This window comes from Aulostomus chinensis, chromosome 5 (assembly GCF_037954235.1).
Source record: "Aulostomus chinensis isolate RoL2024-O1b breed Wild chromosome 5, RoL_Achi_v1.0, whole genome shotgun sequence".
Taxonomy (NCBI): Eukaryota; Metazoa; Chordata; class Actinopteri; order Syngnathiformes; family Aulostomidae; genus Aulostomus; species Aulostomus chinensis.
The window spans coordinates 16,102,533-16,119,674 of NC_141324.1; the positions used below are offsets into that span (position 1 = coordinate 16,102,533).

At 43.8% G+C, this 17,142-nt stretch overlaps 1 protein-coding gene across 1 annotated transcript; it reads left to right on the forward strand.

The window, feature by feature from the left end:
• Nucleotides 1–380: 380 nt before the first annotated feature.
• On the forward strand, nucleotides 381–16,585 carry stk11 (serine/threonine kinase 11). The gene is made up of 11 exons (XM_086203474.1): nucleotides 381–551; nucleotides 1,331–2,303; nucleotides 7,035–7,118; nucleotides 7,368–7,457; nucleotides 7,738–7,870; nucleotides 9,543–9,679; nucleotides 10,056–10,183; nucleotides 12,471–12,528; nucleotides 12,723–12,916; nucleotides 14,915–15,162; nucleotides 15,852–16,585. Exons 2-10 carry the CDS (start codon nucleotides 2,020–2,022, stop codon nucleotides 15,121–15,123), a joined length of 1,317 nt encoding a protein of 438 aa, XP_086059600.1. The 5' UTR covers nucleotides 381–551; nucleotides 1,331–2,019; the 3' UTR covers nucleotides 15,124–15,162; nucleotides 15,852–16,585.
• Nucleotides 16,586–17,142: the final 557 nt, after the last annotated feature.

Sequence of the window (17,142 nt, forward strand, 5' to 3'; positions counted from 1 at the left end):
TTGTGGTTTTAACAAAATAAAAGCTTCAAATCCCCTTGTTCAGAGGATGAAACTAGACAATGTTGAGTTTTGCTTCTTTTTTTTTCTTGGAAGTATTATGGCATCAATAATTGCAGATTATTTTAGTGAGACATAGTTTGATGTCTAATTCTATATCTCAGCACACCAGTAAGTTGAGGGAAGGATCAGTTGAAATCAGCTCGAGTAAATGTGTTTTTGCTTCATATCTCGTCTATTATCGACAAATTTCAAAACGACAGCGTTCCTGAGAGAATCTGATACAATCAAGTGAAACAAAGTAATTTGTGTGTGTTGTGACTTGCGTGATCTTTTATTTTGTGGGGGAAACTTTGATTTGACGCATAAACGTATGGGCTGTCAGTGTGAGTTGGGGGGAGGTAAACAAGATGGCGACAACCTGAGTGGCAAGAGTAGCACGAAGAGTCGGAAAATTTTTACTGATATACAACTAGACTCAATTGACGAATTTGGTTGCACCGAGGACGGACTCGCATAAAGTAAAGAAAAAAAAAAGATTCACGGGGATTAAGGTGAGACCCGAGTTAGCCTGCTAACTAGCTAGCTTGCTGTTTACCGTGGAATCTCAGCGGCTTGCTAGCCAGCGCAACCCCGGTTAGCTTGCGTTAGCTGCATGTATCTGGATGGTTTCTCTGGTGCCGGTTGGTAATAGAGACATTGGAGCCAACACGGGTTCTATTCTATTTCTACCGCTAGTTGAAAATGATGTTGTACAGCCAAGAAATAATGTCAATCATTTAATTTTTCTCACCGGCAAAAGATGGAAGTTGACAAACACAAAGTTGGCTAGCTACAGCTGCATGTCACCGCTAGCCACAGTTGTGTGACGACGTTTCATTTATCCCTCGCCGTTTTTCGTGTTCAGTTCCAATTTACATTTAATCGACACCCACAATGTTTCTTCGTTGACGTGAATTAAGTATTGCATTTGCTGAAGATGTGCACATCGAGGAGCCTCCATGTGACTTATAAAGTATGCATGGCAGGCTAGTTCATTCAAGTAGACATGCTATGTTAGCGCACTAGCTAGTACTTGCTACCACCCGAGCAAATTTAGTGTCAACGATAGCTCGCATTCACGTTTAATTTATGATAAATGCGTCATGTGCACAAATTTAAGTCACACGGTCGTCGTGTCTGATGTGAACCTTGGAAGAAACCGTACAAGCTTAGCCGGTCAGGTGTTGCTGCGTCCGGACAGACTGTTTACCAAAGAGGGCCAACTTCGCTTAGAACCAAGAGAAAGTCATGTCAGTATTTTCATTAATTTTTAAATGACACTTGTTTTCAGGAACCAGGCAGTAGGAACCGCGGTGGCATGGAGGACACCTGAGGACGGGTGGACTAATTGGATGGCTCAGTTGACCTCCAGGAGCCTGGAAGATACAGCTGCATGCATTTGTCTGTAGATCTGTTCTTGGATCCAGTCCAGTTGAGCACACTTATGTGTCCGGGGGCAGACTATGCCATGCAGCATGGATCTTTGACAGAAATGCTGTGCTGCATGGCCATGACCCAGGACTGGTTGCCTTTGCCAAAGGCTGAATGCTATTAAATTCATAAAGAAGTGACCTCCAGTTAGGGACAGAAGAGCAAATCTTAAGAGAATATATTTTTGTTTGTTTTGTTGTTTTCCCTGTTCAACAGCACTTGTCACAAACACATAACAATATGCACAGTATAAAGCACTAGCTCAGCACTGGACCCAACATTTTTTCACCTCTGTCTGCAGCTCTTTATTAAGCAGAGCCTCAATGTTTACAAATTGGGATTGATCCCCACCTCCCTCAACTCTCAGGCCTGATTACTCCCTTTCCCATGTTCAGTATTTTGTAATTCGTCTGTATTCCATCTTGTGGAATTATCATACTCACTTTAGGGCCAAGAGGTTACCAGTGGATTACTCTGCAGCAGCGGTTATAGTAGTTTGCAAATATTTTTGCACAGGAGGCTTAAACAGTGGCTGCTGAACTGTCAGTCATGAGTACCGGGGAGATGCATCATCTTGACTATCTGAATGAAAATGAACTGATGGAGATGGATACTTTCATTCACCGCATTGACTCTACAGAGGTGATATACCAGCCACGGAGGAAGCGGGCAAAGTTGATAGGAAAGTACTTGATGGGGGATCTTCTTGGGGAGGGATCATATGGCAAAGTGAAAGAGATGCTGGACTCAGAAACCCTTTGCCGTAGGGCTGTCAAGATACTGAAGAAAAAGAAGCTGAGGAGGATTCCAAATGGAGAAGCCAATGTGAAAAAGTGAGTATTTTTTTCCCCTATTTTTTCAGAATCATCTTTTTTAAAGAGCCCCTGAGAGGTCAAGGTGTAAATTCTTTATAGTGTCGTACAGCCTCTGGTTGAGGCGAGTGTGAGTACGTTCACCTTAGAACTGTGACTGGATCAGAAACGCATCTGTTTCACTGCAGCTAATGTTTAGGTTGCTAGCGGAGGGCAAACCGGGACTCGTGTTCAGATTGGTTTCTGTTGTTGCTGTGATCCTGACAAGCTATAACTGATCATGACATGGTTACTGTGGCCGCAGCTGCCTTGAACCACGGCTCAACCTACAGCAAGAGCAGCTGCCGTGATCACAGGAAGTTTACTCGTGGAGCTCAGCCTGGAGAAAGATAGTGAGCAGTAACTGCTTGATGTAAAGTGACAGTGTCTTCTTTCTGTAGCACCAGTGTTTTTAACTCCTTTCAAGCATTGGACAAAAAAAAATCCTAATGAAGGAGGAGGAATAATGTATTGAGGTAACAGCACAGTTGTTGTGAGATAATGCAAAAGTACTCCAGAAGAAAAAAAATCCTACAATGACCGACCTTGGCAGGCCAGGTTTTACGTCAAACCACCTGGGTGAGCAGGTCAGTCGCTTCTCAACTGATTCATGTTTGCTGAGAGTCTTTCTAGTAAGTGAGGAGTCACTTGATCTGAGATACAGCCTCATTAGTTGAGAAGGTTTTTAATTTGGATCACCGTACTGAAAATAAAACAAATCAAGTCTCACCATGGCAGCCAGGCCTCTTCAGCACAACAATAATAATGTTTTTTTCCCCCTTGTCCCGCTCTCTTATTAACCTTCGATCCTTTGTACAACATTTTAATCAGAACCAGCAATGTGCTTTTTTCTGTTCTCATTTCATACGTGGTTAATTTTGTAAAATGCAGACAGGATACCGACATAAAAATGATGGCTTCATGTTTCACCTCTAATCATAATCGCATGTCGGATTGGTTTAGAGAGGTTTATATTACATGTGTAAAACTAACAGTGGTGTGACACTGGGCGTTCCACACCTAAATACTTTCCTTTATCACTGGATCAATGTAAGAACTTAGGCTAGAACAAAACAGGATTTTCAGTGATTGTTTCGAGAACTTTATCTAAAACACACTGATAACCTAAAGATGCCAAGTCAGGAAACATCTGAAGAACTGCAAGATCAGATTCAGATATGAAGTGTCCGATGCAAAGGAGAGGAAGGACCTTGGATTCCTGCTGTGTGTTTACATGCATTCCAGTAAGGGGCCATTGTAAACTTTGTGCAGTAGCCCTGTGTGTAAATATCAAATGTAGAAGAGAGCTGGTTGCTTTTGTGGAGATGAAGGAGTATGGGAAACATGGTTTACTCAGCTATGTTTGTGTCAAGACTGGTGCTTAATAGCAGTGTACTATTTTTATATTTATGTAGTCGCGGCAACCACAACATGTTCCATTCAACTTGGTAGGAATAACGTTTTTAGAAAGTGCAATATGACTTTACCTCATCGTTTAGCACGTTCCTGTGTATTGCTCATTGTCTTACACTTCACCTCAAAAGTATTACTTGGCAAATGCAAACAAAAGACTTGTCTTATCTTCATGGTGTATCAAGTTGTTGTTACCTCAATGTTTTTATCCCGTCAACAGTTACTTGTCATGTCTTTGGTGTCTCATTCCTGGACTTGCTAACTCTCGGTCTCCCTCGTCTCTGTCTTACTGCTCAATGATCCGGCTGTCATGTTTGGGCAGAGATTTTTTCGCTATCCTCCGTTTCCTAAAGAGTAACAGAGATTTTAATCACACAGTAGTTGATTAAATATTACTGCAGCCTTTGATGGTGGCCTGTGCTAATTATAGTGCAAGCGTTAGAGAACTGTCAGTTGAGTTCACGCAGTGAGAGAGTCTTCAAGATGGCGTGTTTTAATACAGCAGAGACAGAACATTGGAAAGCTTGTGTTGACGGCTCGGTAATGCATTTGTCTGGATCATAATTTTTCAGTGAAGTAAGCGTAATAACAGTTGTCAAATTAAATCAGCTTATAAACTTTAAGGCATCGTGGGACAGATCCTCCCTGAGCATTGCCAAGGCTTAATCGAACCACTTTCGAGAACACAGCAGTACTACAGAGTCTGTCTTGGCATAAGAGGCCTTATGTTTTCCATCTCCGGGAAGCTGGTTCCTCGAGCCTGTCAGCCCGTCTGCGTGCGGATGCCATAGTAGCCCCTCGTCTCCCCATTCAGCTGCTATTTAGCATTCCTGTCTGCCAAACACTTCCTGCTTGTTCAGGGTTGCTATGGGGACGATGGGCTTACTCATAGTGGCATTGAGTGAGCAGTGCCAATCTTGTTACTATGGCAACAACTCAGGCATGCCCTGCCCTCACTGGAATGACACCAGTGGACATGGACACGCATATCTTAAACTAGATAGACCAGATGAGTGCAGACACAGATTGTGATTCGTTTGTGTTGATGTTGTGGGTACCATTTAATCCTGTAGTACTTCATCAGTGTTATCATCGTTTCTGCTCTGCAGTCTACAGGCCTTGAACACAACGTCCAGCAATAAACATCTGAGCCCGGAGACTGCAGATGAACTGCAGCAGTTACAGTCTCTGTTCCCCAGTCAGGCAGCAGCTCCAACTCTTACTATGAACAAGTTGTGACACAGATCCAGTGAAGATTGCTACTTAAAATTTACAGTTTGTCAATCTAGAGCTCTTGACTACTTATTAAGCTTTACCATAATTCGAATCAAGGCTGTGTCTTTTACAGCTACACGGGACTATGCTGCACTTTCACCAACGCAGTGATGCAGCAATATGCTGCTGGTGTAAATGCAAGTGAGAGACTGACTGACCCTGAACGTTCATACGTCTGAACTAAGATTATGCGTAAAGCAGAAGACCGACACAATCTGTAAACTGAGGGAATTAAGTAAATAATCCAGATGCTCAAGTACTGCAGGACATGAGATGTTTCTTTTGGCACAATCCCATAACCGTTATTACCTTGACGTGTTATTGGGTGGTACATGTATTACCAGGATGGAATCAGACATAACAAAGTCAGCCTCTGGCTTTAATGCACTGTCCAGTAATTCATTTGAAGGTTTGTATAACCCTGTGCAGGTAGTAACAGTGGGTTTGAGGTGTTACACTTTCACGTTGTCCGTACATGAAGACCTCAGAGTGTCCGTCCCATTCTTGTTTTAGTGATATCTCAGAAAAGCCTGAAGAAATTTCTTCAGACATAGATATTGCCATAAATGTCCACTGCAGCTCAAGGCTGAACTAAATAGATGTGCCTTTCATGATCTCTACGAAATGTGCATGCCATGTAGGCATTTATATAAAATAGAGGTCTAAACTAACATGTTTGATGGTTGTCTGGCTTTAACAGAGAATTGAAAGAGGCAGAAAGTGCACGATGTACTTTGGTTCATGTAAACGTCATTTGAAACATGGCTATCTTTTGCAAGAACCTGAATACTCCAAAAGTGACGCAAAGTGGTAATATTACCTCGTACAAGTGACAAGTGATGACTTTTAAATCAAACTGATAGCCACCATTAACTGTCAGGAGTGCCCTAATTGTTCTGTCCTGGTTTGATGTTCGGAGGTCTGTGCAGTACTTTGTGCTCTTCCAAATTCAAGAATGTCACCACTCACAGCTCTCTGACAAATGTTGAGCCTCCTTGGGGTTTTGCCACAGTGGTGATTTAAACCTCTTCTCCTCGGGCAGCGAAGGCAACTCTCATAACATCTCTCACTATAATGAGACGGGTCTAAATGGCTGCCCCTGCCCTGAGCTACCAATCAGATGCTGGTGAGGGCGTCAGGAAAAGATGAGCTCCTATTCTCAAAACATCAACAAACAGCACCAGATTTTTGACTCCTCACCTCAGGCCGTTATTCAGATCCTCATCTTGGTTTTACCTTTTAGTCCCTTTTTCGATGTTACAAAAAAAAAAAAGGTTTTTGGCTCATTAACTGACTAATAAATACTTCCATTCCACCAAGATGGTGGAATGTGTTCACTTAGTCTGTTCAGTGTATCAGCAAGATTGCACTTAAACTAGCAGGCTGAGCTCGACAAAAGTTGGTTAAAGGGTGTTACATGAGTCAAAGAAGAACTCCTCTAATTAGTTTTTTGTTTTTTTGTTCCATTGTCATTTGCACTCCACAAGGCTGTCTCAGTGGCAGCACAAACTAGCACCCCAATATCTACAAACCTGTGTGGGCAGATGGAGCATGGTCCAAGGAAAAAAAACAGCACATGTTTTTTGGGGGCGCATCTGTTTAACATTGCAAGGCAGTGTTTTGTACTTTGACTCAGGCAGAGCAGTGCACCTCACAGAGTGTCCTTCTAGCTAGAAGAATAGTTCTCAGTGTTTTGATATTGAGAAAGGTAAGAAAAATCGAACGGCAACATCCTGTGTATGCTGCACACAACCACAGGTCACCCAGTTAATTTTGTGTCAAACCATACAGCTTGTCTGTAATTTTAGCTGAATGTACTGCAAATAGACTTTTCTGCAATTCCAAACAAGTGCAGAATACATGATTATGCAAATCTGTCCCAAAGGTGTTGAGAGGTTATGAAAATGGAGCGGTAGAAATTTGTGTGAACTTTTCCTTTGGCAGCATAAGTGACAGTGTCAGAGTTGAATTTTTTTTTCTTTCTTTTTTTTTTTCTAATTTGTCTGTTCATGTCTGTGTTTCTAGGGAGATTCAGCTGCTAAGAAGACTCCAACACAAGAATGTGATTCAGTTGGTGGACGTTCTCTACAATGAAGAGAAGCAGAAAATATATCCTTGTAACTCTTAAGATTTGTGTTTTGCTTCATTGAATTTGGCGGGACACAGAAACCCACCAGTTTCTTGCTTGTAATCCATATTTATGTGTTTGAGTGTGTGTATGTATGTTAATTCAGGACGTTTTATCATTTCAGGTGTTCCTCTGTGGTTTATTTCTCAGCATTTTGTTAAATTTCCCCTTTAGTTATGACTCGCTGTATATCCCATTGGTTTGGTGAAGCCCCTTGACTCCTTACTTACGTATATGGTGATGGAATATTGTGTTTGTGGGATGCAAGAAATGCTGGACAGCGTCCCTGAGAAAAGGTTTCCAGTATTTCAAGCTCACGGGTGAGTCTCCCTTCTTCTCTCCCTCACTCTTCACACTCCTCTGCTATATTTAGTCTGATCCTATCTCCGGCTATGGCTCCCAGCCTAAGTTTAGATCCAAGACTGCTGGGCCTCTGCTTTTGAAATAGCTGTCCATAGATTGTTTGAATGTTTGGCTGCTGCTGAAACCACTGAAGTATTAATTGTTCTATCTGAGCAGGATGATTGTTTTCTAATGGCTGGCACAGGTTGGCTCACACAGACTCTTTGTCAATCAACTCTTCATTGTGTATTTTTGCAGGTACTTTTGCCAACTCATAGATGGCCTTGAATATTTGCACAGCCAGGGAATAGTTCACAAAGATATTAAACCAGGGAATCTGCTGCTGACCACAGACGGGGCACTAAAAATCTCCGACCTGGGAGTAGCAGAGGTGAGCTGAGCCTGAAGCATTGTGATGTTCAATTTGAATGAAGAAGAGTTAAAAAAAAACAAACAAAGAAAACAAACCTTCACCAGTTTTTCGAAGCGAAGTAAAATCTGGTCAACTGGACGTAAGTTGACCAGACCAAACTTACGTCCAGTTGACCAGATTTTACTTCGCTTCGATCTACGATGACCTGGATGAATGAGAACCTACACATACATCTTCACCAGTTGTTTCACAGAGAAAATAATAGTAGTTAGTCTTGAATTGTAGAACTTCCCAGCAAAGGCTGAACAATCAATATAAATGACAGACAGACTTTACCTCTCACAATTTAGGTTTTTGTTCACGAAAAAAAACAAAATGCAGAAAGTCAGATGAAATATATTTATGAACTTTGAACAAACTTGGAAAGATAGACATGCATAAAATGGCAAATAAAGATCTACCAGGGACTATTGAGATAAAATATAATACAAATTAATGATTTGGCCAAATGAAACATTCGATAATAAAGTATAAAAAAACAGCAATACAGGGTCATCCATACAGTACTTCTGTCCGTTAAAGACTAGCTTATCTGACCCATTTGGCCCACAGTTTAATAAATGTGTTTTTCTGGAGGCGAAGGGAGAAGGTAGTCCCTTCCATCATATAAATGCCATTTATTATGTCTGTCCACTCCTGTATTGTGGGTGGGTCAGGGAGCAACCAATGCTTTGTAAGTGCTTTTATTTTTTTTAACAAGCTGTTACCAAATACCAAAAAAATATTCATCAGCTTGCCTGACCTGTAAATTTAAATTTCCTAAAAATAATGTGGAAAACTGCATCGTTAGATTTGTGTTAAATAAGCCCCCTAACACTTTGTGAAGCTCTGTCCAGAGAGGTTTAACCACTGAACACTCCCAAGAGATATGGTGTCCACGTTGTCTCCAGCATGTAGCTTCCCCTCCAGCAAAACGTGCCTTTTGTTTTGGTGTGATGACGAAACGGACCGTACAGTTCCATCCGATCTCCCGCCATACATGAGAGCTGGTGCATTTCCGCTGGGGTTGGCACATGTCGAGCCATTCCTCTTCAGATATTATTAAATTACCCTCTCTCTCCCATTTTTCTTTAACAAAACCTGTACTATGGGACCTTTTAAACAATAGGCCCTTATACATTTTGGAATCAACACCCTTGTTAAAATTTTGCGACTTTTTTTTTTGTGAAGGTAAAACCCTGAAATGACCTTCCCAGCGCAATCGCAGCATCTGTCAAACTAATTGATATAGTTTTTTTTCTTGCTGTATCATTCGGTCCTATTTCCTTCTTAGAATGTAGGATTTGTTTATCGAGCCCTTCTGAATAAAGATAGAAACTAGCAGATACACTGTTTTCAAAGTTGCAGTTGAAACTGTATGTGCAGTAATGTATGTAATTTCATATAAATTCGTATAATCTTTTTGCTTTATCAGCAGTTGCAGTGTTTCGTCTGTATTTCTATTAGAGCGCAGCAGTACCCAGGACGTTACAGCTTTGCATTCAGTGGAGATTGTGTCTTCCTACAATAGGAAATTGCAGCAGATTATGCAGTAATGTCCTAATTCCCATTTGCCGGGCATCAAAGATAAGTGGAGAGAGCGCAGCTCGTACTTGGACTTATTCAGTGTTATTCACGTTGCATTCTTCAGGCCCTGCACCCATTTGCAGAGGATGACACATGTCGCACCAGTCAGGGCTCTCCGGCCTTTCAGCCTCCAGAGATCGCCAACGGACTGGACACCTTTTCAGGGTTTAAAGTGGACATTTGGTCCGCTGGAGTAACACTGTGAGTAGCCTGATCCCCTGTTCATGTTACTCAATGTTCCTTACAGAATGAGGGCGCTAAGTTCCTTGACAATTTGTGTGTCATTTCCTTGTGGTACATGATGGCTTGTCAAAAGAAAATGCTCATCATTTCCTTCTGTCTCAGGGAGCTTGAAGTGCCCTGAAGTGAATACTGTGTAGCCAAGCTGAAAGAGACTTAACAGCATTGGCCAGTGATGATGTATGTAGACATGTTGGCCTGACAAACAAGCAGAGCTATGATTAGAAAGTGTCAGGCTATTGTGCTAACAGTCAGGGATGAATGACCCCAGCAAGCTGCAGCACTGTCTTTTAGTGACACACAAAGTATTTGTTGCCTCCTGCTTTCTTTCTTTCAGATACAACATTACAACAAGTCTTTATCCGTTTGAGGGGGACAACATCTATAAGTTATTTGAGAACATCGGAAAAGGAGATTACACTATTCCTGACGAGTGTGGACCCCTCCTATCAGACCTGCTGCGAGGTTAGTCCCACTAGAGAACAGTGACATGTCATCATTACAGTGTGGAGCTTTGCGTGTGGGTTGATTCACAGCACGCAGGAGCATTCGTCCTTTGATGAGTGAGGCTCTGCCACAAGATGATTATTAAGCATCATCATGCAGTGTTGGACATTTATTAGGGAGTGAAAATGTCTCCCCCTGTGATGTCATGTTGCGTCGCATTTAGCGATGTCACAAACACTGGTTCTTTGGTCCCGAGCCAATGACTGACGGTGGCGCTCTTTTTTTCCATATTGCCTATGCATAAATGCTCCAGACACAGCAGCTGCAGAAACAGGTCTGCCTGTGGATCTGTAGAGATAAAAACATGCGTCCAGATTTGATGGCAAATGTACGACACCATTAGTGACCGCTCAAGTGTGTTTGAGTGTGAGTGTGAGATGGGGATCATTAATGTAGTTTGATCACAACGAAGCTTCAGTCTGAGATGAAACCACAGCATGTCAAGAGTGACCTCACCACCCAGCAGAGTCAGCTGTATGTTCAGTGAAGATGAATTGTTAAATGAATGCTGAAGCTCGAGTGTTTTTTTTTTTCTTCTTTCAAACTGCTTGAACTGAAGCCCAGACGCTTGCGTTGCCTTCAGCGTCTCCTGCTCCCTGCACACTCCTCACATGATACGCACTGAGCTATTTTCAAAGGAGCGATGGTGCTCTTACAACCCTAATGATGGGGACTTCCACACATGACAACTGGCCATCAAACCTACGTGTGCACCTCATTTTTGTGTCAAGATGTCCCCTCTTAGACAGACGGTGTGTGAAGCGAGAATTTATTGTAAAATGTTTCATTTTCATTGTCATATTATTGACTGTTATCATGGTATCAAAACAGGTTTTGGGAAGTTTGTAAATTCCTTGATATCAGACCAGACAATCAGCTCTCTGGCCAAGCATAGTTGCATCATAGAGGAGGACCAAAGTCATGGGGGCTGCTGGTCAGTCTTGCAGTGAGCTGATCAGTTCGGTTCCACTGTGATCTTGTATGTCCAGTAGGTGGAGCCATGACATTTCTAGTGGATGTGACTCCTCTGCATGGGAAGTTTCCACCAAACAGTAGAAATCCCTCTCGCTATTGACGTAGTTTCCAGCGCTCTGGAGCCTACAAAAGAATACTAAACACCACACAGTCAGTCATCGCTGCTCCTGAGTGGAGTGCTGCAATGCCTCTGCCCCTGGTGGGGAAAAATAAAGAAACCAAAATGAGTGAAACATGTCATCAGGTGTACGTCACACAACACCGACTGCCTCTACAATCCGAAAAGATTAAGATGAAGAATAATTTTGTATCGGTTAAACTCTTAATGTGAGGCTGAATGTTTGAATAAGCATTGAGGTCTGCTCTCCAGCCCGACACTCTCTCCTTTTATGGAAATTGTCTCGCTATTCATGGATGCCTTCACTCCAGGGAATTCAGTTCTACATTTGAATTAACTCGAGGTGTCCATATGGAAATTTTCTTTTTTTTGTAACAATGGCTATTGTTGAGCCCAAATTAAATGTTTAACCCTGAATAGAGGGGGAGAAACAGCCTCGTTCTGATGCTGTTGTAACTCATCGGGCTTCCATCCCCCATCTTGTGTGAGTGTGTGACGTCTGTGTGATGACGCAGCACCTGAGAGATAGTCAGTCCATAATTATATGGTCTAAAATAAGCCCAGCAGCCGCAGCACTACTATCAGCGCTCTGCACGCTGCCCTTCTCTGCCTACTGGGAGACAATTACATTATTAGGTTCGGATCAGCACTCCATCACTGCTGCCTCATCATGCTGACATTCTGCCCACATTCAGCCTGCATTATGGTAATGGAGGGACAAAACCTCCATTTCATCACTACAGATGTTGTTTTACTCATATTAATGTTCCTGCACTAACTTCCCTGACACACCTCCACGTGAATCGCCTTAACCTCGGCTGTGTAGAATGATGTAGCTGCCGAGGTCGACACTGAAATGCTCACACACTGAGACTCATTGATTCTGGATCTGAGAAAAGAAGGTAGATTTTAATGCAGCAATTTTTCAAACTTGTCTGTAGGGGATGCACATCTTGACCGGCCACATTTCAATTCACAGACTTTTTACAGCAGTAATTAATGTTCCCTGAACAAGTTTATCGTCTGTCTGCAGTAAGTTTTCCGCTCACTGCTGTGGCATCCTGCCAGGCTATGTTAATCAACAGAAAGAGGTGAGTGGAGGACATTTACAGGGTTATTGTGATTTAAAGCGACCTTTCTCATGTGTTTCAGGAATGCTTGAGTACGACCCTGCAAAGAGGTTTTCCATACAAAACATAAGGCAACACAAGTGAGTGATTTAGATGTTTCAGATTTTGATACAAGCTTGAATGAAATCAAGAGATGGCGGGCTAGTTTAGTGCGGGTTGTACACTGATTTAATGTTGAAGATGTTGGAGGCTCTTCAACTACGTGGAGTCTTAAAGACGTGTTGTTAAAGCCCATTTGTCAGTTGTGTCACTCTTCTTGGCCTGTTCCTGCCAGCTGGGTGCGTAAGAAACACCCTCCATCTGAGCTCCCCGTGCCCATCCCTGCTAGCGCAGAGAGCAGGGACCCTTGGCGGAGTATGACGGTCGTGCCCTACCTGGAGGATCTCCATGGCTACACCGAGGAGGACGATGACGAGCTTTATGATGGAGAGGATGAGATCATATACACTCAGGACTTCACAGTGCCAGGTTTGTGAGAGCTCTGAAACCGTTCCGAAGGTGGTTTTAAAATAGTCATAAATCAACTCAGGCAAGTGTTTAGAGATTATTGAGGCTGATGGCCAATAAATAACGCCCTATCAGGTTGTTGTCAACATATGAAAAAATAAAGTAGTTTAAAGGCCCCATGAAACAGATGTCAGGAGTGATTTGTTTCCTCAGATTGACCTGCCCCCAGTAGAAACAGGAAGCAAGATGCTGAGTGACATTTCCATTAGCCAGTAGTGGTGACTGTGCGCACCCACCATAGACTTAACACCAGATATGAAAGTATCATGTGATCTTACCAAATTATGATAGGGAAATGAGTCAGTTAGCAGTGATTGTGACGAGCCAAACAGTTTATCTACAGTTTGCCCGCTGCCTCTTTTACAATGCATATCAATGGGAAGAAGTGTTTGGGGCTGCAGGGCAGCATGTGATGGATGTGGGAGAGACAGAAAACTCAAAAGTATTTTTATTGAGTGCAAAAGTTAAGATGTTTCATGGCACCTTTCGCTTAAATCAGCTTTTATTGAAGACTTGACTAAGGGCGTGTTTCCACTGGCTCACTTCGGCTCGGTACGCCTGTGTTGACGGGTACCACATCAGCGTGGGTGGACTCACTGGCCGAGAGTTCCCTGACGTAATTTGTGTGCAACACAACAACAACAATGGAGGACATGGAGGCAGCGTGATGCCTGTTGCTCAGTCTGTGGTTTTTGCTCAAACTAAAAGTGAGGGAGGACAGACAGGCAAGGCCTCAAGTGGTGAAACAGAACACCCAAGAAAAGTGTAAAAGTCTTTACCAAGCCATCGACCAGTATTCTGAGATGATACCAAGGAGACGACATTAGCGGGTAGGTTACCCAATCAGCACCCAGCTATGTGTTTAAGTCACATTTAAGTCCCTGCTCAGCTCGCTTGGAATCCCAGCGGAGTAGGGACTTAAATGGTAACTAGTTAGTACCGTGTTGGGGTCAGTGGTAACAGGGCCAAACCATCCCAACCAGAGCCGAAATGAACCAGTGGAAACGCGCCCTAAGCCTCTGTCACGTGTGGTTTGAAGAGTAACAATATGCAGAGATGATACAAATGGTGAATGGACTGCATGCTTTTTTTGATTCACTCAACACAAACACACACACTGAAAAGTTTGACTGCTTCAGGAGCAAGTAGAGGCTCTAGATCTTTCAGGAGGAACCAGGCATTGAACCAGTAACCCTCCGATACTCGACAGCCTCCCTGGACGAGACCTGCCACTCCATCACGCTGCAGTGACTCTGATAGCCTCTTGTGGTTCAGCGGACCAACCAGTTCTACCTGTTTTTTAATTCTACACATATCGGCTTCAACAGAGTGTTGAATGAGTCTTCAGTGAATCGATGATGACAACATCCTAATCTGATTTGATTTGTTCCCCCAACTTTTCATTTCTCCCTTTTCCTCAGAACTCCAAACCTTTTGTGTGTTGCTAGGCAACAGCTGGCGATGATAAATGCAGTAGTCTGTCTGGTATCCAGAAGTGTTGCCCCACATAAAACCAAACGGAGCTGCAGAATGTGAATGAGGAGATCTAAAAATAGTCCAGTAGAAATGGTTGTGTGGGAGTATGACTGGTTTTCCAGGGTTCACGCCCACACATGCGGAGCTCTGCTGCATGCAGTTGCTTGTCTGAATGAAACCGTGGCGGGTTGAACACAGATGTTCCTCCGTGTCACACACTCAGTTTTATAAGTTTCTAGTTTCTCTGACCTAGATACACACACACACACACACAAGCACACACATCTCTGCATCTGAAAAGTAGATGCCACATTAAGTCTATGTCCTCATTTTTTACACAGTTGAGCTCCTGTTGTATTTTACGATTTCTCACATCACGTCTGGTTATCACATCATGTGACTCATGCTGTCACCTCTCCGATGGACCGACTTAACACTTGTGTGGATTTGTGACTGATTGCGTGTGTGTGTGCACGACTTTAGGTCAAGTGGCCGAAGAAGATCGGGATCATGGTAACGCAGACCACAGTCCAGCTGTAGCCAAGCCAGTTTGTGTCAATGGGACAGAGGGGGGTTCTCTGAACAGCAAGACCAAAGCTGAGCGCCGATCCTCCTCATCGTCCAACCCCTCGCGCAAAGGAGTCTCAACAGCCAGCAAGATCCGCAAGCTCTCCACCTGCAAACAGCAATGATCCCCCCTGCTCCACCCTCCCTCGGCAACAAGCCCCACGGTGAGAGTTCCCACTGCTAAAAAGCTTCAACTGCCTCATTGGTTCATCCCGCCTGAAGGACACTTTTCATACGGTGCAGCAGATGCAGATAAAAAGAGGGAGGGGTGAGATGAGAATGCATTAGAACAGACGTAGAGATGAGCATCAGGCAGGCGGAGGAGTGCAAGTGGCATTCAGAGAGGGGGGAGTGAGTCTGTTGATATTCAGCAAGCAGCACTCTGAGTCACCACCACTCCCAGGCAAACACACGGCCGGGTTGTTCCACCGTCACAAAAACTAGACCCGGACCAGTCATGCTCTCACCTCATCAGTGACCCTCATTCAGGGGAAGAAGTGGAGCTGGTTTCTGCTGGAAGCTCTCTCTCTCTCACACACACACACACACACACACTCATTTCACAGGTTGTCGTCCTCTTTCCAGTGACCACCCACAGTTTGCTCTTTCAGTCTTTCGCACATACAAACCACTCACAGCATCGAGGCTGTTTGTCATGGGTGCAGTGCAGAGGAGACGCTGTGTATTAATTTGTTCAGGCGATGACTCACCCTGGATGAGATGAAGTAGGCTGTGGGATGTTTGTGTCTTTGTCACTGTGCAGATGAGTCTCTGTGTTTGAGCCCCAGTTAGTAGCTAATTTTATAATCCTTTCGAGTTTCATCTCACACTCCTCCATCTCTGTCCCTCTCAGGTTAATCTGTCCCCGTCCTCCTGTGTCTGGAGACCTCACAGTTGAGAGAAACCTGCTGAAGATGATGCCCCCCCCCCCCCAACCTCTGTGACCTGCAGTCATGTTTGGACGTGGTGCGAGTGGCAGGGATGAGGAGGGACACCTAAAATGTTCTTTTTTGCTCTGAAACTGAGGCACTGGCTATGAAGATGGTGTTTTTTTTGTTGTTGTTCTTTCTCACACATTTTGGCTCCTCAGCGCCTGTTGTCATCCCGGTTATATCCTCTAGCCCCCTCCCCCCCCCCGCCCCATCCCCCCATGTCATCATCCTCTTAGAAGGGCCAAGTGTTGCACCAGACGTTCCAAACACCATCACTCTGCCCCCCCCCCCCCCCCATCCACATCCTTTCCTTTGACTACCTTTGTTTTTACAGAACCCTGATGGCAGTTTTCAAGGCACATTGTGATGTGTGGGGAAAAAAAATTAAAGTGAGAAGACAAAACAAGTTATGAATAATTCTATATTTAAATCCATGATGAGAATAATTCTGCTAGTGCTCTACTACCACCAACATAAACCCTGCATGCTGTACAGAGCTGACAGAGCGAGGCTCGGTGCTTGATTTGTGGACAGACTGACAGACTTGAGACTTGTTGGGGATCTTTGGTTTCCGTTTAGGTTTCTTTTTTCCAATGAATATTTTTTAATTATTATTTATATAAAATATGTCCCAAACAGGCTGTTTTGTTGGATGATCTTTTCTGTTTATCTTTGAGTTGAGCATATATTTATTATGCAATACAGCTTGCTAGTTTGCTCCCTGGTCCTGTTAGTTATTCTTCACACTGCGAGTATGAAGGCTGCACTTCTCGCTCCTCCCTGAGCTCTGCCAGTTCAGTCAGATACTAGAGTATCGAGAGACCGAGCAGCTCAGCGGCGGGCGGTGCGCCGTCACTATCATCCGGTCGCCTGTTTTCCAGCGATACTCTTTGTTGAGCTGATCACATCAGCGGGTGCCTGATTTCTCCCCCCCACCCCTCCTCCGTTATGCAGCCAAGCCCATCATCAGCCTGCACTGGGAATAGATGAGAGAGCAGGTGAGTCACAGCTCTGAGGGAGGGAGAGTGCAGAGCTTCTTACGTCAGCAAGGTCGACAGAGAGGTTCTCCATCCAGCGGGACGTACGAGGGCAAGGCTGGGAGCATGAAGACCGGCTTCACATTATCGGGCCGAGCAACGTTTGCGGGGTTGCGCAATGACGGTGTATTGTGTTGAGTTTGTAGACGAGGTACATCAGGTTAAATGAAACCAT

What these genes read in the sequence shown, in the direction of transcription:
- stk11 (XM_086203474.1), top strand. Translation starts at nt 2,020, where the DNA reads ATGAGTACCGGGGAGATGCATCATCTTGACTATCTGAATGAAAATGAA. An exon ending in GGAGAAGCCAATGTGAAAAA is followed by an intron (nt 2,304 to 7,034) that starts GTGAGTATTTTT and finishes CTGTGTTTCTAG; the next exon opens with GGAGATTCAGCTGCTAAGAA. An exon ending in CCGACCTGGGAGTAGCAGAG is followed by an intron (nt 7,871 to 9,542) that starts GTGAGCTGAGCC and finishes TGCATTCTTCAG; the next exon opens with GCCCTGCACCCATTTGCAGA.